The sequence below is a fragment of the Pongo pygmaeus genome, chromosome 19 (genome assembly GCF_028885625.2).
Source record: "Pongo pygmaeus isolate AG05252 chromosome 19, NHGRI_mPonPyg2-v2.0_pri, whole genome shotgun sequence".
Classification (NCBI taxonomy): Eukaryota; Metazoa; Chordata; class Mammalia; order Primates; family Hominidae; genus Pongo; species Pongo pygmaeus.
In genome coordinates, this window is record NC_072392.2 from 47,814,016 (window position 1) to 47,840,514 (window position 26,499).

At 47.8% G+C, this 26,499-nt stretch overlaps 1 protein-coding gene across 5 annotated transcripts in view; it reads right to left on the bottom strand.

Moving 5' to 3' along the window:
• Positions 1–7,410: 7,410 nt before the first annotated feature.
• Positions 7,411–26,499, bottom strand: part of ADAP2 (ArfGAP with dual PH domains 2) — a 37,311-nt gene continuing 18,222 nt past the window's right edge. Inside the window, exons 6-11 of one of the 5 annotated variants that reach the window (XM_054459947.2) lie at positions 21,616–21,762; positions 17,267–17,350; positions 13,305–13,367; positions 12,082–12,156; positions 10,154–10,382; positions 7,411–8,784 (exon numbers count right to left, since the gene is read on the bottom strand). In XM_054459947.2, coding sequence (XP_054315922.1) covers positions 8,750–8,784; positions 10,154–10,382; positions 12,082–12,156; positions 13,305–13,367; positions 17,267–17,350; positions 21,616–21,762 — 633 coding nt within the window. In that variant the 3' untranslated portion in view covers positions 7,411–8,749. Of the gene's footprint in view, positions 10,383–12,081; positions 12,160–13,304; positions 13,368–17,266; positions 17,351–21,615; positions 21,763–26,499 lie in introns of all 5 variants that reach the window. The other 4 variants (XM_054459946.2, XM_054459945.2, XM_054459944.2 and 1 more) reach the window with 4 other exon arrangements.

Sequence of the window (26,499 nt, forward strand, 5' to 3'; positions counted from 1 at the left end):
GCAAGAATTTGAGGCCGGGCGCGGTGGCTCACGCCTGTAATCCCAGCACTTTGGAAGGCTGAGGCAGGCGGATCACGAGGTCAAGAGATCAAGACCATGCTGGCTAACACGGCGAAACCCCGTCTCTACTAAAAATACAAAAATAAATTAGCCGGGCGTGGTGGCGTGCGCCTGTAGTCTCAGCTACTCGGGAGGCTGAGGCAGGAGAATGGCGTGAACCCAGGAGGCGGAGCCTGCAGTGAGCCGAGATCGCGCCACTGTACTCCAGCCTGGGCGACAGCGAGACTCCGTCTCAAAAAAAAAAAAAAAAAAGTTAGAAGTATTCACTTTCTCATTTTCTGGGTGGTATTGTAACGTGGCTGACTCCATCTTGCTGCTAGCCTCACAGGCTGGCTGTCTTCGCTCATTCCTGGGGCAGGCCAAGCTAACCGTGGAACGAATTTACTTTATAGTTTAAATTAGAAGCCAGGATGATAATAGTCCCTCCCTAAAACTAATCCTTTCCTTATTTAGGGGGCTGAAACCGCCTTTGTAAAACCATTGAAAGGCCACGAAATTAAGTTTATGGGAGGGGCCTGAATTCTGCTGAGATGTTGACACAATTTCTATAATTCCTTACCTTCAGGAATTATGTAGCCAGAAGTCACAAGATTTGTGGCTTCTTCAATTGCTCCTATAGATAACATCACTATTGTAGAATCTAAGATTGGTGGAGATGTTTTCCAGACTTACACCACCAGGACTGGTGACTTGTGACTCAATTGGCCCTGTGGCCTCAACCAGAGGTGGACTCAGTTCATGAGGACGATTTTCCACACCCCTAATGACTGCATCCCCAACCAATCAGCAGCATCCATCCCCTAGTCCCCTGCCCACCAAACTGAAACCATAACCTCCAGCCTTTGGGGAGACTGATTTGACTGATAACTCCACTTCTCCCGCGGGGCCAGCTACACCTTAATGTTAATTAAATTCTTTCTTTACTGTTTTGCCTGTGCAGTAGGCAGGAAGAACTCGTTGGGTGATTACAGTATGCCAAAAAGACTTTGCCAAGGTTGAGCAAATGACTATCAATTAAAAGCAATTACACTTTAACTTAGAGACACCTCGTTTACTGATATACTCAGAAAGGACTGGGAAAATTAGAATATTGTTTACTTTAATACACCATTGTCAATCTAATATTTTTTGGAAAGGTGCTTTTATGTTATGTATTTGAAATATATATACACACATACATATATGTATACATATATATATACATTTTTGTGTTTTTTTGTTTGTTTGTTTTGTTTTTTGAGACAGAGTCTTTGTTGCCCAGGCTGGAATACAGTGGTGTGATCTCTGCTCACTGCAGCCTGGAGCTCCCAGGCTCAAGCCATCGCTTCAGTCCCACAAATAGCTGGGACTATAAGCACATGCCACCATGCCCTGTTATTGTATTTTTTATAGAGGCCAGGTTTTACCATGTTGCCCAGGCTGATCTCAAACTCTCAGACTCAAGCAATTCTTCCACCTCAGCCTCCCAAAGTGCTGGGATTACAGCATGAGACACCACGTCCAGCCCTGAAATTTTTCTATTCAAGTACATGTGTTAACACCCATCCCTGTGACACTAGGTTCTAATGCTAAATTAGATTTAAAAAATCAGAGCCAGGAGCAATGCCTCACGCTTGTAATCCCAGCATTTTGGGAGGCTGAGGAGGACGGATCACCTGAGGCCAGGAGTTCAAGACCAGCCTGGCCAACATGGTGAAACCTCATCTCTACTAAAAATACAAAAATTAGCCGGGTGTGGTGGCACACAGCTGTAATCCCAGCTATTCGGGAGGCTGAGGCAGGAGAATCGCTTCAACCTGGGAGGTGGAGGTTGCAGTGAGCCGAGATTGCACCACTGTACTCGAGCCTGGGTGACAGAGCAAGACTCCGTCTAAAAAAAAAATAAAAAAAAAAAAAAAAGAAATGATGAGGTGCTTGAGTTTGTGTGCTGGATGAAATAAGGCACACTGCCATTAACATGTTTTCGTTTGTTTGTTTGTTTTGAGACAGAGTCTCCCTCTGTTGCCCAGGCTGGAGTACACTGGCGCAATCTTGGCTCACTGCAAACTCCACCTCTTGGGTTTAGGCGGTTCTCAGGCCTCAGCCTTCCAAAGTGCTGGGATTACAGGCATGAACGACCACGCTCGGCCTAACATGTCCTATCAGTTTCTTTTCTTTGTTTTTACTAAATTCTTTTTTTTTTTTTTTTTTTTTTTGAGATGAAGTCTCGCTCTTGTCCTCCAGGCTGGAGTGCAATGGCACGATCTTGGCTCACTGCAACATTTGCCTCCCGGGTTCAAGCGATTCTCCTGCCTCAGCCTCCCAAGTAGCTGGGATTACAGGTGCGTACCACCACGCCCGGCTAATTTTTTGTGTTTTAAGTAGAGACGGGGTTTCACCATGTTGGCCAGGCTGGTCTCAAATTCCTGACCTCAGGTGATCCGCCTGCCTCGGCCTCCCAAAGTGCTAAGATTACAGGCGTGAGCCACCGAGCCCAGCCTGTTTTTGCTAAATTCTTTCAGGGACAAAGCACTTTTTGTCAAGGGCTGGAAGAGATCATTAAATTTCCATCATTCTCACTTCCACTTCACTTCATAATAAATGATTCAAATGCCCAAACATAAGCCAAAACACTGCTTAAAAATTTTTTTTGTAGAGATGATCTTGAACGCTATGCTGTCCAGGCTGGTCTCAAACTCCTGGCCTCAAGCAATCCTCCCTTCTTGGCCTCCAAAGTGCTGGGATTATAGACATGAGCCATCACATCTGGCCTCACCCCATTTTTTTCTCACCCCATTATTAATGCCAAACTTTGTCAGCAACAAAAGTCAGCAAAAAACAAAGAAAGTCATGAACCCTAACCTTAATACCTTGATTAGAGAAGCCTTCACTGACACTGTTACGGAATGAAAAACTGTGGACTTGGAGAAAATATTTACAAATCCAAGTCTGTATTTTTAGTATCCAGAATATATGAAGAACTCTCAAAATTCAACAGTAGAAAAAGCAAACCACCCAATATTTTTTTTCTTGAGACAGAGTCTCACTCTGTCACCCAGGCTGGAGTATGCAGTGGCGCGATCTCGGCTTACTGCAACCTCCGCCTCCTGGGTTCACGCCATCTCCTGCTTCAGCCTCCCGAGTAGCTGGGACTACAACCACACCCGGCTAATTTTTTGTATTTTTAGTAGAGACAGGGTTTCACTGTGTTAGCCAGGATGGTCTCGATCTCCTGACCCCGTGATCTGCCCACCTCAGCCTCCCAAAGCGCTGGGATTACAGGTGTGAGCCACCGCGCCCAGCCCAAACCACCCAATATTTTAAAAAGGCAAGCAGGGCACTGTGTCACATGCCTGTAGTTCCAGCTACTCAGGAGGCTGAGGCAGAAGGATCTCTTGAGGCGAGGGGTCTGTGGATGTAGTATGCCATGATCACATCTGTGAATAGCTACTGTGCTCCAACCTGGGCAACATAGCGAGACCAGATCTCAAAAAAAAAAAAAAAAAAGCTAGAGAATCAAATGGTCACTTCATCAAAGAAGATATAAGATTGGCCAATAAGTACATAATAGGTCTTCGACATTATCAATCGCTAGGGAAATGCGTATTAAAACCATAATAAAATACCACTCCATACCTATCAGAACAGTTAAAAAATACTGACAACACCAACTGTTGGTGATAGAGTAACTGGAACTCTCATACGTCACTAGTGAAATGTTAAGTAGTACAGCCACCGGGAAAGTTTGTTATAAAATTAAGCATATATCTAACCAAATGTTGATAGCTGTTGTGATACCCTAGTTCTTGTCTTCTTAGTTTAAAAGAATTTAGGCCGGACACGGTGGCTCATGCCTGTAATCCCAGCACTTTGGGAGGCCCAGGCAGGCAGATCACGAGTTCAGGAGATCGAGACCATCCTGGCTAACATGGTGAAACCCCACCTCTACTAAAAATACAAAAAAGTAGCCGGGCGTGGTAGCAGGTGCCTGTGTCCCAGCTACTCGGGAGGCTGAGGCAGGAGAATGGAGGTGGAGCTTTCAGTGAGCCGAGATCGTGCCACTGCACTCCAGCCTGGGCAACAGAGCAAGACTCCATCTCAAAAAAAAAAAAAAAAAAAAAAAAATTTAAACAAGAGACACACAGCAAAAGAAGTGCAGCATAGGCCAGGCGCGGTGGCTCATGCCTGTAATCCCAGCACTTTGGGAGGCCAAAGTGGGCGGATCATGAGGTCAAGAATTCAAGACCATCCTGGCCAACATGGTGAAACCTCATATCCACTAAAAATACAAAAAATTAGCTGGACGTGGTGGCATGTGCCTGTAATCCCGGCTACTTGGGAGGCGGAGGCAGGAGAATTGCTTGAACCAGGGAGTCAGAGGTTTCAGTGAGCCAAGATCACTCTATTGCACTCCAGCCTGGTGACAGAGCGAGACTCCATCTCGGGAAAAAAAAAAAAGGTGCAGCATAGAGTAAGAGTTATTTATTGTAAAGGAGAAAGAGGATTTTGAAAATTAAGTGCAGAATGGGCAGCACACTCTGAGAGAGGATTCAGGGCAGGCTGCTCGTTTAAGGTTGAGACAGCAAAAATTGGCACTAAGGAGACTCCCTTTATGGGAGTCTTATGTGATTATTCATAAGGGAGTGGAAAGAGGAGTTACTAGTAAGCATGTTTTGGGTGGTCTTCTGGGTGCATATGCACAGTAGTTTACATGCTTGTTCATACACCACATGTCTCATTACCATCTTAAATTTCCACCCAGGGGTGTATTTTTTACTATTAAAATGAGCAAAGGGTCAGTTTGAGACCAGGTAAAATCAAAGTGTGCATGCTGTCAGGGCCGGGCGCGGTGGCTCACGCATGTAATCCCAGCATTTTGGGAGGCTGAGGTGGGTGGATCACCTGAGGTCAGGAGTTTGAGAGCAGCCTGGCCAACGTAATGAAATCCCATCTCTACAGAAAAATACAAAAATTAGCCGGGCATGGTGGCATGTCCCTGTGGTCCCAGCTACTCAGGAGGCTGAGGCAGAAGAATTGCTTGAACCTGGGAGGCAGAGGTTGTAGTGAGCCGGGATGACACCACTGCACTCCAGCCTGGGTGACAGAGCAAGACTCCATCTCATAAAAAGGAAAGGACAGGAGAGGAGAGGGGAGAGGAGGGGAGGGGAGGGAAACCCCAAAGTTTGCATGCTGTCTACACGGGAAATTCCCTACTGCAGATAGCTTTGCTTGAATTAGCTCAATTACATTGTGAATGCTGAGGCTTATTGTGTTGACTGAATGGTCAGCACGATTGCTGTGTCCTGAGAACGTGGTTACTTCCTTAACTACCTACACTGCATCAATATGAACCAGAAGCCCCATACCTGGGGACTGTTGTATGTATGAATAATTTGTTCCTTTTTATTGCTAAGCAGCATTCCATTGGATAAACAAGGTATGGTATAGCCATATAGTGGTATACTTCTTAGCAATAAGGAAAGACATATTGACACATGCAGTGACTTTGATGAATCTCAAAGGTATCATGTGCTGTGAAAGAATCCAGTCTTTAAAAATTACAGGCCGGGCGCAGTGGCTCATGCCTGTAATCCCAGCACTTTGGGAGGCCGAGGCAGGTGGATCAGGAGGTCGGGAGATCGAGACCTTCCTGGCTAACATGATGAAACCCCGTCTCTACTGAAAATACAAAAAATTAGCTGGGCATAGTGGTGGGCGCCTGTAGTCCCAGCTACTCGGGAGGCTGAGGCAGGAGAATGGCGTGACCCCGGGAGGCCGAGCTTGCAGTGAGCCAAGATTGCGCCACTGCACTCCAGCCTGGGCAACAGAGTGAGACTCTGTCTCAAAAAAAAAATAAATAAATAAAATAAAATAAAAATTACATATTAACTGATTCCAAATTATATGGCATTTTCGAAAATACAATCTATAATGATGAACGGATCAATGGTTGCCATGGGGCAGGGGAAGGGTGTGGCTACAAGGGAGTTTTCGGGTGTGACATAACTGTTCTTTGCTAAAGCAGGGTCTCACTCTGTCACCCAGGCTGGAGTGCAGTAGTGAGACCACAGCTCACTGCAGTCTTGAAATCTCAGGCTTAAGTGGGAGTTCAGCCTCGAGTAGCTGGGACTACAGGCACGTGCCACCATGGCTGGCTTTTTTTTTTTTTTTTCTTTTTTTGAGACAGAGTCTCACTCTGTCGCCAGGCTGGAGTGCAGTGGCGCAATCTTGGTTCACTGCAACCTCCGCCTGCCGGGTTCAAGCGATTCTCCTGCCTCAGCTTCCTGAGTAGCTGGGATTACAGGCACGTGCCGCTACAGTCAGCTAATTTTTGTAATTTTAGTAGAGACGGGATTTCACCATGTTGGCCAGGACGGTCTTGATCTCCTGACCTCGTGATCTGTCTGCCTCGGCCTCCCAAAGTGCTGGGATTATAGGCGTGAGCCACCGTGCCCGGCCAATAAATTTCTTTCTATAGCCATATATATATATATATATGTATATCATTGGTTCTATTTCCCTGGAGAACCCTAATACAAGTGAAGTGTGATTCAAATTTTCTTTTCTTTCTTTTTTTTTTTTTTTTTTGGAGACAGAGTCTCACTCTGTCACCCAGGCTGGAGTGCATAACCCCCCCAGGCCCAAGCAAGCCTCTCACCTCTGCCTCCTGAGTAGCTGGGACTATAGGCATGCATTACAGTGCCCATGCCTGGCTATTTTCTTTTTTTAGATGGAGTTTCACTCTTGTTGCCCAGGCTGCAGTGCAATGGCTATTCACAGGCATGATCCCTCACCAGCACGGAAGTGCTTCATTTCTGATCTGGGCCAGTTCACCCCTCCTTAGGCAAACTAGTGATTCCTCACTCCTGGGAGGTCACCACGTTGATGCCAAATTTAGTGTGGACACCCAATTAGCATAGTGCACTAAAGCCCAGAACTCCTGGGCTCAGATGGTCTTCCCACCTCGCCCTCCCCAGTAGCTGGGACTACAGGCCCATGCATACCTGATATCTCTGAGCCTTTAGACATGCTTCTTTCTCTGTCTCCTCCCACCCCAACCCAACTATCTTCTACTCTTTCTTCAGGATTCAGCATAGGTATTATCTCTTTTAGAGAACTTTATCTGTCAGGACTGATTCAAATAATAGAAACTTCCTTGCACTAACAAGCCAAAAAGGGATTTAATATAAGAGTATAGAAGCATACTCTTCCTTGAGGAAGGAATCATCCAAAACCAAGCACTCCATTTCATTGGGACTTTATCTCTGGTGTCTGTTCTTTCCCATACTTAGAATCCCAGTTTACCTCTTCAAGTAGCTTTGTTACTGCCTGTCTATACTTCTCGTTCTTCTCCTCTAGACCATAAGTTCCTTGAGGGCAAGACTGTACCTTTATTAATTTCCTCATCCCCAGAACTTAGCAGAGTACACCCAACAGAGTTCACAGGTGGTCAAAGAGGCAGACAAGTAAACTGGCCCTTAATGCACAACCCAGCAAGTGTCCTTGAAAATGCACATTTTCAAGGTGCTTCCAGAGCCGGAGGAGATAGAGAGGACTCACCTCCCTATCTGGGCAGTCGAGAAGCTTCAGGAAGGACACAGGCTTATGCATTGCTTGTCCTTTGATTGGGGTATCCAAAGGAAAGTCCCATAAAATGCATAGATTTTTTTTTTTTTTTTTGAGACAGGGTCTTACTCTGTCACCCAGGCTAAGTGCAGTGGTGCAATGAGGGGTCACTGTAGCCATGACCTCCCTGGCTCAAGTGATCCTCTCACATCAGCGTCCAGAGTAGCTGGGACTACAGGCATTCATTACCATGTCCAGCTAATTTTTTTTTCCTTTGTAGAGATGGGGTCTCACTATGTTGCCCAGGCTGCTCTCGAACTCCTGGTCTCAATCCTCCTGCCTCAGCTTCCCAAAGGGCTGGGATTATGGGCATGAGCCATCACACCCAGCCACAGAGAATCTCTTAAGAGACCCTCCCAGCTCCTTGGGTCTCCATTGAAGTGAAGAGAGAACATCCAGTGTATTTCTGCGTGTTGCTTGAAGACAGAGGAAAGGAACAACGAGTCACAGAGCAGGGGCCTTGGTGCTCTGTTTCTCTAACATTTCAGCCATTTCGGATTTCATTCAGTTCCTTTTTTTCTTTTTTTTTTTTTTGATATGGAGTCTCGCTCTGTCACCCAGGCTGGAATGCAATGGCACAATCTCACTGCACCCGGCCATTGACTACTTTATCTTTCACTCTTCGTTTTTGAAGAGTCTGCGTCAGATATTTAGCAGAATGCCCCTAATGGGGATTTGTCTGATTATTTCCTCCTGGTTAGATTCAGATTAAACTTTTTTTTTTTTTTTTTTTTTTACAAGATGCCACTTGCATGATGCTGTGGGTGCCTTTTCATTGCAATGCCTCCATTCCAGATGTGAGAAAGTTCTGGGCCTGTAGGGCATTTCAAGCCTAGGTGTGTATTGGGGGAGGAGGGGATAGATGTTCATCTATGTACCAGATCCTCAGATCCCCGGGGTGGGTTTGCGGAGAAGGCTCAGGGAGCTGATGGATGAAGCCACAGCTTCAGTCCTGGCAGAGTTCACTGCCAGGGATGGCTGCTGACTGCGGGGCACTGATGGTGGGCAGCCAGGGCCAAGGTGCAAACTTCTTCCCACAAGGAGTTCCAGGTGTTCAGTGGCAGCCAGTTCCTCAGTTAATGGGTCACCTGCTGCTGCGGCCACTCTCTGTTGATGCAGCTACAAGGGAAATGAAGAGGGCTGAGGGAGGTGGCCATGCCAATGCTGTCCTGCGGAGGAGAGGGACAGCAAAGGGACAGGCGTACAAAGACAGAGGGAGCCATGGCCGGGTGCAATGGTTCACGCCTGTAATCCCAGCACTTTGGGAGGCCGAGGCAGGTGGATCACTTGAGCTCAGGAGTTCGAAACCAGCCTGAGCAACATGGTGAAACTCTGTCTCTACCAAAAATACAAAACAAATTAGCTAGACGTGGTGTCACGAGCCTGTAGTCCCAGCTACTTGGGAGGCTGAGGTGAGAGGATTGCCTGAGCCCAGGAAGAAGCGGTTGCAGTGAGCTGAGATCGCACCACTGCACTCCAGCCTGGGTGACAGTGCAAGACCTCATCTCAAAAAAAGAAAATTAAAAAAAAAAAAAAAACACAAAGACAGAGGGAGCCAGAATAAAAAACAGAATGAAAGAGTGAGAGCCAGGGCGTCAGAGGGAATGCACACACCAGCAAAGGAGAGAAAAGTGGAGGGACAGAGACAGAGAGAAACCAAGAGATTCATAAATGGCAGCCCACAGAGAAAAGAGAGCACAAGCTTATATGCCTCACTCACAATTTGCAAGTCCCTTTCTGAGGTTCTCCGGCTTGGCCCTTGTGGGACAGTCAAGAGAGTCTGTGTTTTTATCGGTCAAACTCAAAGGGCACAAGTGTTTCCCCCAAGGGGCTGTGCGGAGATCACCTGCTCAGTCTGTACTTTTCCAAACACAGAAATTCTCCTTTGTGCCCCAGAAGCCAGGCCCTGGGCCAGCAGTTTCCTGCCGGAGCTCGGCATGTCTCCTCTTTTTTCACAGGGCTGTCGGCATCGAGGAAGCCCTACTGGTAAAGAGGAGGAACAGGCGAGAGGCAGACAGAAGGGAGGACTCAGAGAAAAGAAGCCACTAGAAATAGCCTTCCCTCTGGAGTGGGGAGGAATCCAAAAATCCCAGGAGCTGCCCAGCGGGTGTGACCTTAGCTAATAATAACAGGCCAGGGTTTTCTCACGAGAAAAAAGATCAGCATAGAGCAAGGTGGAGGGAAAGAGAAGCTGCTCAGCCCCCACACTGAGAGGGGTACAGATGGCACCCAGGGGTTCTGCCAGGGCCAAACTCCTCTAAAAGCTCCTGGGGAAGAGCTCTGTTAGGGGAACCCAGAGTGGACAGAGGAGACTTTTTGGCAATAATGGCATGTCTGTGCTTTTCTTTCACAGGAAGAGAAGACAATGAAAAGAGCGTAGTCGGGAATCAGGAATCTTTTGTGGCATCACAGCTGAACCTAAGTGAAGAAGCACTTTTCTGCCCTCTGCCCTTGGCCAAAAGAACACCCCTCAGTTCCTGCTTCTTACTAAGCCGGTTGAGGGGCGTCAAGGGGCTTGACAGGACACCCCGCAAACTTTCCAGCCATTCCTGCTGTTCCTTCTCGTTGGGGCAAGTGAGGACAAATCTCCGCTCTGGGGTGACAATGGTGAGTCCGGCTTTCCAGCGATTTCCTCGGATACCCTTGGGCAGGTCTTCATAGACTTCATATCCCTGCTCCTTGTTCCCAAGAAAAACCTGGCCCTGCTCGAAGGCATCCTGAAAATGGAGGGTACAGGGTCATCAGAGGGTGCCCCCAGGGCAGAGGGGCCCTGCAGCCCTGACAGCCTCCAAGCTTTATTTTGGGAAAGGGGTATGAGGTCCCTGCTGGGATTTCTGCTAAGTGGGACCCAGAATTTGAAAGATCAAAACCCTAAAATAAATCATACACATCATCTATTGAAAAGATACTGAGGGTGGGCCTCGTAGTTCATGCCTGTAATCCTAGCACTTTGAGAAGCCAAGGCAGAGGATTGCCTGAGGCCAGGAATATGAGACCAACCTGGGCAACATAGTGAGACCCCTTCTCTACAAAAAAAAATTATTAATTATTATTATGAATTGTTTTTGGAGACAGGGTCTCACTCTGTCACCCAGGCTGGAAGTGCAGTGGCACAATCATGGCTCATCCCAGCCTCAACCTCCCGGGCTCAGGCAATCCTCCCACCTCAGCCTCCCAAGCAGCTAGGACTACAGGCATGCACCACCACACCTGACTAATTTTTAAGTTTCTTTTTTTTCTTTCTTTTCTTTTTTTTTTTTTTTTTGAGATGGAGTCTCACTCTGCACCCAGGCTGGAGTGCAATGGCGTGATCTCAGCTCACTGCACCCTCTGCCTCCCGGTTTCAAGCGATTCTCCTGCCTCAGCCTCCTGAGTAGCTGGGCTTACAGTCACGCACCGCCACGTCCGGCTAATTTTTGTATTTTTAGTAGAGACAGGGTTTCACCATGTTGGTTAGGCTAGTCTCGAACTCCTGACCTCGTGATCTGCCCCGCCTCAGCCTCCCAAAATGCTGGGTTTACAGATGTGAGCCACCGTGCCTGGCCTTAAGTTTCTTGTAGAGATGGGATCTCACTACATTGTGCAGGCTGGTCTCGAACTTCTGGGCTCAAGCGATCCTCCTGTCTCAGCCTCCCAAAGTGCTGGGATTACAGGCAAAAGGCAGCGCACCCAGCCCTAAATTTTTTTTTTTTTAAATTAGCTGGGCATGGTGGTGCATGCCTGTATTCTGAGCTACTTGGGAGGCTGAGGCAGGAAGATAACTTGGGCCCAGAAGTTCAAGGTTGCAATGAGCTGTGATTGTGCCACTGCATTCTAGCCTGGGTGACAGAGAGAGACTCTGTCTCTAAAAAAATAAATAAGTGATACCTAACATTTACGGAGCGCTTATTAAAATCAGCATCAGGAATTACAATGCTTTATATATAGTAACTTAAATAACCATCATGGCAACCTCTGGGGAAGGCATTCTTATTAAGCCTGTTTTTCAGAGGAGGAAACTGAGGCACAGAGCGCTAAGTACATGGCTCAAGGCAACACTACTACAAGTGGCAGGGCTGAGACCAGAGCCCAGACAGTGGGGTTCTAGAGTCCACCACACTCCTAACTACTACATGTCACGGCCTCTTGGTTAGAAGTGAGCCCTGGAGACTAGAGGAAGAGATACACCATATTTAACTACCATGGGCGGCATTTTGGATACTCATAATAGACTTCCTGAAAGCGAGGAGAAACTTCATGCCACAGGAGATTACTTCAAGAGAAACAAAAACAAGGGGTAGAGGTTTTCCTCTCAAGGTTTCTCTAGCTCTGGGGCTCTGGGAGATGTGTTTATCTGTAGCTTTCACATAGTTCCAGACAAGCACTACCCAGCTCTGTTTGAGGAAGCCCTGGGGAGGGAGCAGGAGTGGCTCTTACCAGTGGGTTCTTGTAATAGAGCAGCCTCCGCTCATGGCAATCCAGGGCGAACCACCTTTTCTTGAAAGGTTCTTTCTGCTGCAAAAGAGGGAACTTCTTACCACAGATGACCAAGGCAGTTTCTGAGGATAGAGGTCAGGGGCCAGCCCAGCCCAAACCAAAGGAGCTGGCCAGTCCCACTGGTTCTCCAGCCCAGCCTCCTCAGTCAGACATCCTAGTGCTTCTCCCTGGGGCCTGGACAGGAGCCCTCAGGCTCTGAAGGTTCTGCCCATTCCCCTTCCAACCCCACCATACCCTTTGCCAGCTTCACCCTGCTGCCTCCAGGTGCTGCCTTGACTTGGAAGAGGCACTTTCCTCTTTCTCAGGCTGTAGACAAAGAAGCCGGAGAAAAAGGAAGTTGGGAAAAATCAGAAGTGGCTACTGCTTGGCAAGGCTGGAAGTGCTGGCCTTGGCCAAATTCTAACCTAGGTCAGGGAGAGAAAGCCCAGCAGCAAGCACCAGGCGGAGGGGCTGCGCCTCTCTGAAAACAACCCTTTGACTGCTTTTTCCACCTGCCCGAGGCTTGCTTTCACGATTGCCTAACACAGGAATAGCCAATCTCTTGCCTTCCCTGGGCCACATTGGAAGAATTGTCCTGGGCCACACATAAAATACACTAACACTAATGATAGCTGATGAGCTAAAAAAAAAAAAATCGCAAAAATATCTCATAATGTTTTAAGAAAGTTCATGAATTTGGCTGGGCATGGTGGCTCATGCCTGTAATCCCAGCACTTTGGGAGGCTGAGGCGGGCAGATCGCTTGAGGTCGGGAGTTCAAGACCAGCCTGGCCAACACGGTGAAACCCCATCTCTACTAAAATTACAAAAATTAGCCGGGCATGGTAGTGGGCATCTGTAATCCCAGCTGCTCAGGAGTCTGAGGCAGGAGAATCGCTTGAATCTGGGAGGCGGAGGTTGCAGTGAGCCAAGATCACACCACTGTACTCTGGCCTGGGTGACAGAGCAAGACTCTGTCTCAAAAAAATTAAAAAAAGAAAGTTTATGAATTTCTATTGGGCCTCATTCCAAGCCGTCCTGGGCTGCATGTGGCCCATGGGCTGTGGGTTGGACAAGCTTGGCCTAACACCTTTCACTGTCCTCTTAACAATCATCCCATAAACACATTAAACCTTTTATATACATTAAACCATATTAAGTTCCCCAGGGAGTGGTAGAAGGTACCTTTGGCCCAGTCTTTTCCATGAAGCCTTGTTTGAGGTAGTTCCTGGTGAGGAATGGCATGAGCTGGGGAAGAGAGACAGACATTGACCCCCAACTCACACCCCAAGGCTCCAGGTTCCCACCGAGCTTGGCTCCCGACAAAGGGGAAGTTTGAAATGGGGAAGGATGTACGCTCATGGCTCACAGTATTATATTTGGAAAGTGCAATGGTCATAATATTAATATTTCAACAAAGCCAGTCGACAGCACCCCAGATGTTTGCAGAGCTTAGTGGCACGGCCAAGTTTTGGTTTAAGGATTCCTTCAGTAACCCCAGGGTGTGGACATAGGCAAGGCTCTGCAGAGACCCTCTTGGTGTCAGGCAACATGTTCTGAGGGTCCACTTTGCGTCAGGCTCCGGGTGCAATTCTCAATCACCCTGCGAGGTGGGTATCACCAGCCTCATTACACATCTGAAGAAACCAGGCCACAGAGAAGGGGCTGGGGATTTTCCTAAAGTCACATCACTGGTAGCACAAAGAGCTGAGATTCAGGCCCAGGGCCGATGACACTAGACTGTACTCCTACCACTACACTAGGTGCTAAAATATAAACATGCCAGGGCCCTCTGAGCAGGACCTTGGGAAAGACCTGGTCAGGATTCTGACACAGAGCAACAAGAAAATAACGGCCAGAGGCTGGGTGCAGTGGCTCACACCTGTAATCCCAGCACTTTGGGAGGCCAAGGCAGGTGGATCACTTGAGGCCAGGAGTTTGAGACTAGCCTGGCCAACATGGCGAAACCCCACCTTTACTAAAAATATAAAAATTAGCTGGGCAGGGTGGCACGCGCTTGTAATCCCAGCTACTCAGGAGGCTGAGGCAAGAGAATCACTTGAACTTGGGAGGCAGACGTTGCAGTGAGCTGAGATAGTGCCACTGCACTCCAGTCTGGGTGACAGAGGGAGACTCCATCTCAAAAAAAAAAAAAAAACAAAACAAAACAAAAGGGAAAAGAAAATGATGCCAGAGTGGACAGAGAAAGTTCTGAAGCAGAAGTCGGGAGACCTGGTTCTAACTCCAGTTCTGGCCCCCATCAGCTGCATTACCTCTGTAAGACCTTCTGTCTCTCGAGGCCTTATGTCTCCCCTGTGTGATAAACAACCTGGATCATGTGATCCCCAGCATCCCTTCCAGCCTGGCAGCCTATGCCCAGAGACGTTTCCAGGGGTTGATGATGGCCTCCTATGCTCCTAGGCATCAACCTGGAAAGTCTAGAGTTTCAAATGACAGTCCAGGCTTCAAAGAACAGAGAGGCTTCTCCAGAGCTCCAGGGCCCAGGGCGGAGGCACAGGGGAAGTGAGATCTGGGCAACAGCTATGGGAAGTTTAAAAGGGGGAAATTTGTGAGCCAAAAATGAAAATATTAGGCTGGGCGCGGTGGCTCACGCCTGTAATCCCAGCACTTTGGGAGGCCGAGGCATGTGGATCACGGGGTCAGGAGATCAAGACCATCCTGGCTAACACGGTGAAACCCTGTCTTTACTAAAAATACAAAAAATTAGCCGGGTGCGGTGGCAGGCGCCTGTAGTCCCAGCTACTCGGGAAGCTGAGGCAGGAGAATGGCATGAACCTGGGAGGCGGAGCTTGCAGTGAACCGAGATTGCGCCACTGCACTCCGGCCTGGGCGAAAGAGCGAGACTCCGTCTCAAAAAAAAAAAAAAAATGAAAATATTGGTCAGATGCAGTGGCTCACACCTGTAATCCCAGCACTTTGGGAGGCTGAGGCAGGAGGATTGCTTGAGGCCGGAAGTTCGAGACCAGCCTGGGCAACATAAGTGAGACACCATCTCTATAAAAAATAAAAAATTTTTTTAAATGTAAGAAACAAGATATAAACTGTACTACTCCCCTTCTCCTAAAATACATCCACTAGGCTTTAATTGTTCCATTTGGGGAAAACAGATGGAGTCCCGAACTGCTCAATATTCTGAATTTGAGCCAGCACAGAGCAAGCAGAGGCCTAGGGAAACCATTGGGAAAAAAAGGAAAGTCACATGGCTGGAGCACTGCTTCCTGTACTTCAGATGCCTTGGCTCGCTGGAGTCTCACAATAGCCCTAGAAAGTAGGTACTATCACCTAGGCAAGTCACCTCACCTCTCTGAGCCTCGAGGCACTCATCTGTCACCATGGCGACAAAACCTACTTTCTCTGAAGTCCAAGAGACCATATGCATTTATTACAGGACCACAGACCCCACTGGGATGCCCTGGGTTTCCAACATGTGGACCCCTAAAGCTTGAGCCAGGACTGGTGATTGCTCAGAACCTCACACCATACACAGACATTAAATGGGAGGAAAGACACGGGATGGATATCGGGTACTGACAGTGGATGAGAGAGGCAGGGGAACATTGAGGATGTTGACCAAAGAGCAATTTCCTTTACACATGTCAGCAAAGATGGGCAGCTTGCCCAGATTAAATAAGGCTGAGCATCTGCACTTTGTCCTCCCTCCTCATAGTCAGCAGTCAGCAGTCTCCACTCCCTGCCCATGGGAGCCAGCATTAACCAGTTCTGGGTGCAAACTCAGCAGACTGACTCAAGGGCTCTGACTCGGGCCTTGCTGGAATTGCTCCCAGAGAGCTGCCATCTCAGCACATCCCTGGGCCTGGAGGGGACCCTATTCCAAACAACTGGCTCCCTACAAATCTTGGAATTAAGGAGCATTTAGGCTTTCAAGGAAGCTCTAATGGTTGAGATTAAGAAAAACCCAGCATTAAAATGGTTTTCCAGCCCCATCACTTATAAAATCCTCTTGGAGGGGAGCCTCTTGAAGAGGACCAGAGCATAGAATCTCAGAGGCGGAAGGGACCCTGAAGATGACCTAGACTAACCGCCATCTTACCAATATGGAAATAGAAGCTCAGAGGGGTGCCAGGACCTGCAGGGGTCACACAGCAAGTGAGCAATAGAGCATCCCTGAGAACCCAGGCTTCCTGGCTCAAGACAGCATCCTCTGCCCCACACCATGCGGGCCTCCCTGGCCCAGCCTGAGATAGGGAGAGGAAGGCCCCAGAAGTCTGGAGACAATCAAAATGAAGTTCTCGGCTCCCCATGATGTTGGCCATGAAGGGCATACCTGCTCCTGTTACAACTGTAATGGGGAGGATCCCAGGCTTTCCCTAGCCCAGAGCATCACAGGGCAAAGAGGGGATTTTAGAAAGGGAAGCACACCTTTGGTTATTCACCTGCCCTTCCTGGGACTGTATATCTCATCAGTGAAATGAAATAATCACCCCTGCCTGGCTACCATTTCACAAGACAAAATGGGCTCAAAGCACTCTGTAAGCAGTATGTTAGGGATCATTTGTACATTTTAGAGGGAGAAGGGTTCAGAAAGAGATGACCAATTGCTGAGCCCCTTGACACTCTTCTGAAGGGGAGAAACTGACCAGCTTTTGGGAGGCCACCTTGTCGTATGTGAGGCTGTAACCCCCGCAGGCTCCCCTGGAGAATGCCTTGGGCTTCCCTCTGAGCAGCCCAGCCCTCAACCTTGAGGTCTTGCCTGCAAACAAACCTAGCCTGGCTTCTTTTTTTTTTTTGAGATGGAGTCTCACTCTGTCGCCCAGGCTAGAGTGCAGCGGCGCCATCTGGACTCACTGCAAGCTCCGCCTCCCGGGTTAACGCCATTCTCCTGCCTCAGCCTCCCGAGTAGCTGGGACTACAGGCGCCCGCCACCACACCTGGCTAAATTTTTTGTATTTTTAGTAGAGACGGGGTTTCACTGTGCTAGCCAGGATGGTCTCGACCTCCTGACCTCGTGATCCACATGCCTCGGCCTCCCAAAGTGCTGGGATTACAGGTGTGAGCCACCGCGCCCAGCCCTAGCCTGGCTTCTGAGTGTCTTCAAGGTCAACAGACAGGGAAAGAAGGAGATGGCCAAGAGGAGATTCAGAAATTGGGGTCCACATTTGGCTCACCTCAGACTCCGGGAGTTCAGGAAAGGCCATTTTTAGGTACTGCAGACGGGCTGCACGGAGGGCATTGAACCAGTCCACTATCTCCTGCCGAGAGAAGTGCACAGGACATACACACAGCAGTGAGATGGGGTGGGTGGGAAGCTGCATCTGGTGGCGGGAAGCTAGCTGGGCATTGGGTGTGGGGCACATATATTCAGCACCTGCACACACCCCACAGCTCGGCTCAGGGGCATCCAGGGAGGATTGTGTCAGAGCCTTGTGGGCTAACCCGGGCAAGCAGGAAGCCTCTGACAGGGATAACCCCAGAGCCCTGGAAAAGGATGGGGTGAACTGCACGGGAGTTCTGCAATGGCCTCGGACAGTGCTTTTCACCTTCTAATGCGTGCAAAATCACCTGAGGCTTTTGTTAAAATGCAGAGGCATATCCAGTAGGTTTGGAATGGGGCCCGAGACTCTGCATTCCTAACACGCTCTCAGGTGATATGATGCTGCTGGTCAGTGGAACACACTCTAAGGAGCAAGGCTCTAGGAAATCATTGTCCTCAGATGTCAAAGATTGGCATTTGGGTGGGGAGCAGGTGTGCCTGGGGATGCTCCTCTAATGAGGATGCTCATGGCAACTTAGGCCAAAGCTGGCTTGGCCCCTTCTGCTGTCACTCTGAGAGAACATGTCCCTCAGCAGCCTGGGCACCTTCATCTCCCACCTAGACAACCATGTATCTAGCTGGCCTTGATCAGCTGCTCTCTGACTGGCCCTCTCATGGCAGCCAGAGTGATGAGTGATTTTCCTTTTTTTTTTTTTTTTTTTTTTAGATGGAGTCTCATGCTGTCGCTGAGGCTAGAGCGTGCAGTGGCGCCATCTTGGCTCACTGCAACCTCCGCCTCACAGGTTCACGCCATTCTCCTGCCTCAACCTCCCAAGTAGCTGGGACTACAGGCGCCCGCCACCACACCTGGCTAATTTTTTTTTTTTTTGTATTTTTAGTAGTGACAGGGTTTCACCGCTTTAGCCAGGATGGTCTCGATCTCCTGACCTCGTGATCCACCCGCCTCGGCCTCCCAAAGTGCTGGGATTACAGGCGTGAGCCACTGCGCCCAGCCTGTAGCCAGAGTGATTTTCTAATTACAAATCTAATCAGTCTGGCTTGGAGTCCTGTCTACCACCCTCAGAAAAAAAAGTCTTAAGTTCTTTACTATGATTTTGCTGTCTGAGCTCCTTCCATGCAAAACTATTTGCAATTCTTCCAACACCTACTGTTCCTTCCTCTTGGGACATTCTGCTTAGCCCGCTCCATCCCACACACACCTTTTACGTAAAACATTCTACTTATCCCGCAGGTTAGTTTTGATGTTGTAATAGATAGATTTTCGGTGCTTGCTCAGCCCAAGCCCTGCTTCTGTGAGAACTACCCCGTCTATCTTCACCCAACCCCAGTTGCAGCCCCATTTACTGCTGCGAACCTGCCCCTGCTTAACCACAGCAACTGGACCAGGCCTGGAGCAATACAGAGGCTGGACTGGGCTTATCAGATTCCTTCTCCCAGGAATTTGGAATTGGGAAGCTAAAGGCTTGTTCAAATAGTGGTAATTTGTGACTTTGATATAATGTGGTGATTGAGAAAGTCATTTGAATGTGGTTTCAAAGAAATGAAACCATTTCTCTTTCTCTCTCATAGGCGAAGCACACAGGCCTAGTATTCCGGCGATCTGTGCTCTCTTGTCCTGGGGTTCATTAAGGACCCTCTGGCCAGGTGCAGTGGCTCACGCCTGTAATCCCAACACTCTGGGAGGCGAGGCTGGTGGATCACCTGAGGTCAGGAATTTGAGACCAGCCTGACCAACATGGTGAAACCCCATCTCTACTAAAAATACAAAATTAGCCGGGTATGGTGGTGCATGCCTGTAATCCCAGCTACTCGAGAGGCTGAGGCTAGAGAATTGCTTTAACCTGGGAGGTGGAGGTTGCAGTGAGCTGAGATTGCACCACTGCACTCCAGTCTGGGTGACAGAGTGAGACTCTGTCTCCAAAAAAAAACCTTCTTAGGTCTCAGACACTAAGGGAATGGGGCCAGCCCAGAAAAGACACACCTAGGCCTTCACCTTGGAATGTCTCTCCAGTCATAATCTGGTGATCCTGGTACCAAATCCAACCTGCATACATGTCTGTTTGGCTCCTAAAGTTCTGTTTGTTTCAATCCTCCATGCAGGTTTTCCTGTTTGCCACAGCCCCCTCCCCACCCCTTATGCCTGTCTATTTAGCTTTTAAATCACCCCCTGACTCCTGCAGGCGGGAATCTGGAGCCCTCATTTATGCCCATCTAACAGACAGGCTGGGGCATCAAGCAAAAGAGAAGAATGGCCAGACCCAGGTTGTCAGATGTACCATACTGAGCAGATAGGAGGGAGCTGGGTATCCTAAGTGCCAGAGACCTTGGGTGCCTCAGTAAAAGTCCTTATGGCAGTGATTGGCATGGAGAGGGGCTAGGGCCGTGGTGCTAGGGCCCCTTGGGAAGGTCTAGTCCCTGCATCTGGTTCCTGGCTCTTGCTGCCAAGGGTCCTCCCTACAGCAGAGGCACATGGCGGGTAAAATGGGTGCAGGGCTGTGACCCTGAGCAAGTTACTAACATGTCCATGACTCAATAATGTGGGGCTTATTTTGAGGATTAAGAAGTGATGGACAGCAATCGCCAAAAGCAGTGCCCAGGGGAGTTAATAGATGGTCACAAAATGTCAGCACCCACCTTCATCCACCCCCACTTAGCATCTCTGTCCCCTGCCTAGTTATGTGACCCTGCTCAGGACCTGACCCAGCTGATTCTGTGATATTGGCTTATTAATCTCTGACTGGGCTGATTTCCTGGACTATTCAATAGTGCTTCTCAGCCGGGCTCAGTGGCTCACCCCTCTAATCCCAGCACTTTGGGAGGCCAAGGTGGGCAGATCATTTGAGGTCAGGAATTCAAGACCAGCCTGGCCAACATAGTGAAACCCTGTGTCTACTAAAAATACAAAAAAATTAGCTAGGTGTGACCTCAGCTACTCGGGAGGCTGAGGCAGGAGGATCGCTTGAACCCTGAAGGTGGAGGTTGCAGTGAGCCGAGATCATGCCACTGCACTCCAGTCTGGGCAATAGAGCAAGATTCCATCTCCAAAGGAAAAAAAAATAGTGCTCTCAAAGTTTAATGTGCCCAAGACTCACCTGGGATCCTGTTAAAATGCAGTTTTTTTGTTTTTTTGTTTTTTTGTTTTTTTTGAAGCGGAGTCTTACTCTGTCACCCAGGCTGGAGTGCAGTGGCGCCATCTCGGCTCACTGCAAGCTCTGCCTCCTGGGTTCACGCCGTTCTCCTGCCTCCGCCTCCTGAGTAGCTGGGACTACAGGCGCCTGCCACCATGCCCGGCCAATTTTTTTTGTATTTTTAGTAGAGACGGGGTTTCACCGTGTTAGCCAGCATGGGCTTGATCTCCTGACCTCGTGATCCACCTGCCTTGGCCTCCCAAAGTGCTGGGATTACACGCATGAGCCACCGCGCCCAGCCTTTTCTTTTTTCTTTTTTTAATGCAGTTTCTAATTCGGTAGCTCCAGGGTGGGCCTCAGACTCTATTTTTCTTTCTTTCTTTCTGGTTTGTTTTGTTTTGTTTTGTTTTTTGAGACAGGGTCCTGCTCTGTCACCCAGGCTTGGAGTGCAGTGGCGTGATCATGGCTCACTGCAGCCTCGACCTCCCAGGCTCAAGCGATCCTCTCACCTCAGCCTCCCAAGTAGTTGGGACTACAGGTGCATGCCACCACGCCTAGCTAATTTTGGGGGTATTTTTGGGTAAAGATGGGGTCTTACTATGCTACCAGGCTGGTCTCGAACTCCTGGGTTCAAGTGATCCACCTGCCTTGGCTTCCCAAAGTTCTGGGATTACAGGCAGGAGCTACCATGCTCAGCCTTGAGCTCCTCGGTGATGCCAATGCTGTTGGGCCAGGACCACATGTTGAGAAGCAGGGTCCCGGGGTGCACTGCTGCCTGGCTGTCCATCAGTTCCTTCCACATATTCAGAACCTCTGGCCCTACCTGGCTTTGCATCCCTGGGCATAGTCACTTCTGTAACTGGACTTTCATTGGTGGCTGTGCACTGTCCAGATATAGCCATGGTACTTGCCAGGTTCCTCTCCCTGACCTTACCCTGTCCTCCTCATATCTTTATCTCTGACTGGGAGGCGATGATAGATTAAGGCAAATGGTAGCAGAAAATCTCAAGAGGCAGCTGAGCACAGCACCAGTGAGCAGGGGAGGTGGTGAGCTGCACCTGCCAAGTCCTGGGGTGCGAGCTGGAGGTGGAGGTGGCAACTCCAGGCATCTCACCTTCCCACTTTCATGATACACAAACAGGTTCCTGGTGTGGCCATCTCTCCTGTAGGTGATCTGCAGCCCATGGGGGTGACCTATCTTCTCTGTCTGGAAGGTGGCATTCAAGTCCTTAATGCTGATGACAGCTTTGGGGCTTTTACCCTGAAAGAGAGAAAGAGAAAGAAAGATGCCGACAGTCCACAGGGTGACTTCTGGTCAACCTTCACCAAGGCCTTCATGCAAACAAGCATCAATCTGTAAATATATGGGTTTTAAATGTTCTTGCTCTCATATCAAAATTCATAGATACTGGCCGGATGCAGTGGCTTACGCCTGTAATTCCAGCACTTTGGGAGGCTGAGGTGGGTGGATCACCTATGGTCAGGAGTTTGAAACCAGCCTGGCCAACTTGGTAAAACCCCATCTCTACTAAAAATACAAAAATTAGCTGGGCATGGTGGTAAGCACCTGTAATCCCAACAACTCGGGAGACTGAGGCAGGAGAGTGGTTTGAACCTGGGAGGTGGAGGTTGCAGTGAGCTGAGATCGTGCCACTGCACTCTAGCCACCACACCTGGCTAATTTTTGTATTTTTAAGTAGAGACAGGGTTTCGCTATGTTGGCCAGGCTGCTCATGAACTCCTGACCTCAGGTGATCCACCTGCCTTGGCCTACCAAAGTGCTGGGATTATAGGCATGAGCCACTGATCCCAGCCTATCATTCCCTTCTTTGTGTCCATGTGTACTCAATGTTTAGCTTCCATTTATAAGTTAGAACATTTGGTTTTCTGTTCCTTTGTTAGTTACTTAAGATAATGTTCTCCAGATCAATCCATGTTGCTGCAGAGAACATGATCTCATTCTTTTCTTTGTTTTTATTTTTGTTTTGTTTCGCTCTTGTTGCCCAGCTGGAGTGCAATGGCACAATCTTGGCTCACTGCAAACTCCGCCTCCCAGGTTCAAGCGATTCTCCTGCCTTAGCCTCTCGAGTAGCTGGGATTAGAGACGTGTGCCACCACACCCAGCTAATTTTTTGTATTTTTAGTAGAAACCGGGTTTCACCATGTTAGCCAGGCTGGTCTCGAACTCCTGACCTCAGGTGATCTGCCGGCCTCGGCCTCCCAAAGTGCTGGGATTACAGGCGTAAGCCACCGCCCCCGGCCAATCTCGTTCTTATGTATTTATTTATTTATTTATTTATTTTTGAGATAGAGTCTCGCTCTGTTGTCCAGGCTGAAGTGCAATGGCATGATCTAAGCTCACTGCAACCTCTGCCTCCCAGATTCTAACCATTCTCCTGCCTCAGCCTCCTGAGTAGCTGGGATTACAGGCACGTGCCACCACACCTGGCTAATTTTTGTATTTTTAGTAGAGATGGGATTTGACCATGTTGGTCAGGCTGGTCTTGAACTCCTGACCTCGTGATCCACCTGCCTCGGCCTCCCAAAGTGCTGGGATTACAAGCATGAGCCACTCTGCCCAGCCAATCTCATTCTTTTTTATGGCTGTGTAGTATTCTATGATGTTTACGTACCGCATTTCCATTATCCAGTCCACCACTGATGGGCATCTAGGCCGATTCCATGCTTTTGCTATTGTAAATAGTGCTGCGATGAACATACATGTACATGTGTCTTTACAGTAGAATTATTTCTTTTTTCTTTTCTTTCTTTCTTTTTATTTTTTAGACCGAGTTTCACTCTTGTTGCCCAGGCTGGAGTATAATGGAGTGATCTCAGCTCACTGCAACCTCCACCTCCCGGGTTCAAGCGGTTCTTCTGCCTCAGCCTCCCAAGTCACTGGGATTACAGGGATGTGCCACCACTCCTGGCTAATTTTGTGTTTTTAGCAGAGACAGGGTTTCTCCATATTGGTCAGGCTGATCTTGAACTCCTGACCTCAGGTGATCTGCCAGCCTCTGCCTTCCAAAGTGCTGGGATTACAGGCGTGAGCCACTGCATCCACCTATAGTAGAATTATTTCTATTGCTTTGGGTATATACCCAGTAATGGGATTGCTGGGTCAAATGTTAGTTCTGTTCTAAGTTCTTTGAGAAATCTCCAAACTGCTTTCTACAGTGGCTGAACTAATTTACATTCCTGCCACAAGTGTGTAAACATTCCCTTTTCTCCACAACCTCACCAGTATCTGTTACTTTTTTACTTTTTGATAACAGTCATTCTGACTGGTACAGATGGTATCTCATTGTGGTTTTGACTTACATTTCTCTGATTAGTGATGTTGAGCATTTTTTCACTTGCTTGTTGGCCACGTGTATGTCTTCTTTGAGAAGTGTCTGTACACATCTTTTGCTCATTTTGATGAGGTTCTTTTTTGCTTTCAACATTATATTTTTGAAGTCTACCTATGCTGAGATACACCAGTCTAGTTTGCTCTTGTAAATAACTATTCCAAAAGTTATAAATCTATTTTCTGTTAATAGATTGTTCCTATATATATTGAGATTGTTCCTGATTTTTTGCTATCATAAATAATGTTGCAGTCAGTTTGTGCACCTGGTACACATATGTGAGTGCATCTGTAGGTCACAGCGTATGCTTAGAAATGGAATTGCTAGATCACAGTTACATACATCTTCACTTACTAGAGACTGCCAAATTATTCTGCTGAATGGCTCAACAGTGATTGTACCAATATTTACTTTCACCAATGAAACAGAATAGTTCCCCTTTCCCCATATATTCACCAACACTTGACACTACCAGATTACAAAATTTTTGCCAATATGATGGGTATGGAATTGTATCTCATTGTTAATTTTCACTTAATCAACATTTATTGAGGTGTAGTTTAGAAACAATAAACTGTACTCATATTAAGAGTATAGTTTGGGCCGGGCTCTGTGGCTCACACCTGTTATCCCAGCACTTTAGGAGGCCGAGGCGGGTGGATCACGAGGTTGAGAGATCGAGACCATCCTGGCCAACATGGTGAAATCCTGTCTCTACTAAAAATACAAAAATTAGCTGGGAGTGGTGGTACACACCTGTAGTCCCAGCTACTAGTGAGGCTGCGGAAGAAGAATTGCTTGACCCCAGGAGGCGGAGGTTGCAGTGAGCCAAGATCACACCACTGCACTCCGGCCTGGTGACAGAGCAAGACTTCATCTTGGGGAAAAAAAAAAAAAAAGAATATAGTTTGATTTTTGACAAATGTATATACCCATGTAACCACCACAACAATCAAGATATAAAACATTACTTATCATCCTAAATATCACCCCAAAAGACTTCACTCATCCCCCTTCGCAGAATCTCTACCCCATTCCAACACCAGATAACCGCTTATTTGTCTTCTATCAGTATAGTTTTGCCTGTTCTAAAATTTCATATAAATGAGATCATATAATACTCTTACACAAGGCGACTTAGAAAAGTTCATGGAAAACACATAGTATGAAAAAACTATGCATGGATTTCAAACTGTTTTGCACCAAAATAAACTCATACTAACTTGTTATAACATGTCTGAGTGAGATTTTGTTTGAGGCACTAAGAAGGATAAGACATCAACTTGAAAAGAGCCCCTCTCAGAGCAACATGAATTCTGCTAAAATTGAAGCAAGAACAAACATCAACATTTATGGTGAAGCTTGGATGGAAGAATGGTGAAATCACTGGTGCTTTCAGAAAAGTTTACGGGGACAAATCCCCAACAAAATTAGTGGTTTACAAATGGATAACTTGTTAAGGAGGGACAAGATGACGTTGAAGATGGCGCCTGCAGCAGCAGACCATCTACATCAATTTGCGATGAAAAAAATCATCTTGTTCATGCCCTAATTGAAGAGAAGCAATAATTAACAGCACAAACAATAGCTAACACCACAGATATCTCAATTGGTGCAGCTCACACAAATCTGACTGAAAAATTAAAGCTGGGCAAACTTTCCACTCAATGGGTGCCAATGCCATTGCACCCAGATCAGTTGCAGACAAGAGCAGAGCTTTCAATGGAAATTTTAAACAAGTGAGATCAAGATCCTGAGGCAGTTCTTTGAAGAACTGTAACAGAAGATGAAACATGGCTTTACCAATATGATCCTGAAGACAAAGCATAATCAAAGCAATGGCTACCAAGAGGTGGAAGTGGTCCTGTCATAGCAAAAGCAGACCAGTCAAGAACAAAGGCCATGGCAAAGTTTTTTGGGAGATGCTCAAGGTATTTTGCTTGTTGACTTTCTAGAGGGCCAAAGAACAATAACATCTGCTCATTATGAGAGTGTTTTGAGAAAGTTAGCCAAAGCTTCGGCAGAAAAACATCTGAGAAAGCTTCACCAGAGAGTCCTTCTCCTCCACGACAATGCTTCAACTACATTTCTCTCATCAAACAAGGGCAATTTTGTGAGAGTTTCAATGGGAAGTCGTTATGCATCATCTTACAGTCCAAATTCGGCTTCTTCTAACTTCTTTTTGTTTTCTAATCTTAAAAAATCTGTAAAGGAGGCCAGGCGTGGTGGCTCACGCCTGTAATCCCAGCACTTTCAGAAGCTGAGGCGGGCAAATCACTTGAGGTCAGGAGTTCGAGCCCAGCCTAGCCAACATGGTGAAACCCCGTCTCTAATAATAATACAAAAATTAGCCCAGCATGGTGGCCGATGCCTGTAATCCCAGCTGCTGGGGAGGCTGAGGCAGGACAATCACTTGAACCTGGGAGGCAAAGGTTGCAGTGAGCCAAGATCATGCCACTGTACTCCAGCCTGGGCGACGAAGCGAGACTGTATCTCGAAAAAAAAAAATCTGTAAAGGTTACCCATCTTTCTTCAGTTAATAGTGTAAAAAAAAGGCCAGGCGTGGTGACTCATGTCTGTTATTCTAGCACTTTGGGAGGCTGAGGCTGGTAGATCGGTTGAGTTCAGGAGTTCAAGACCAACCTGGG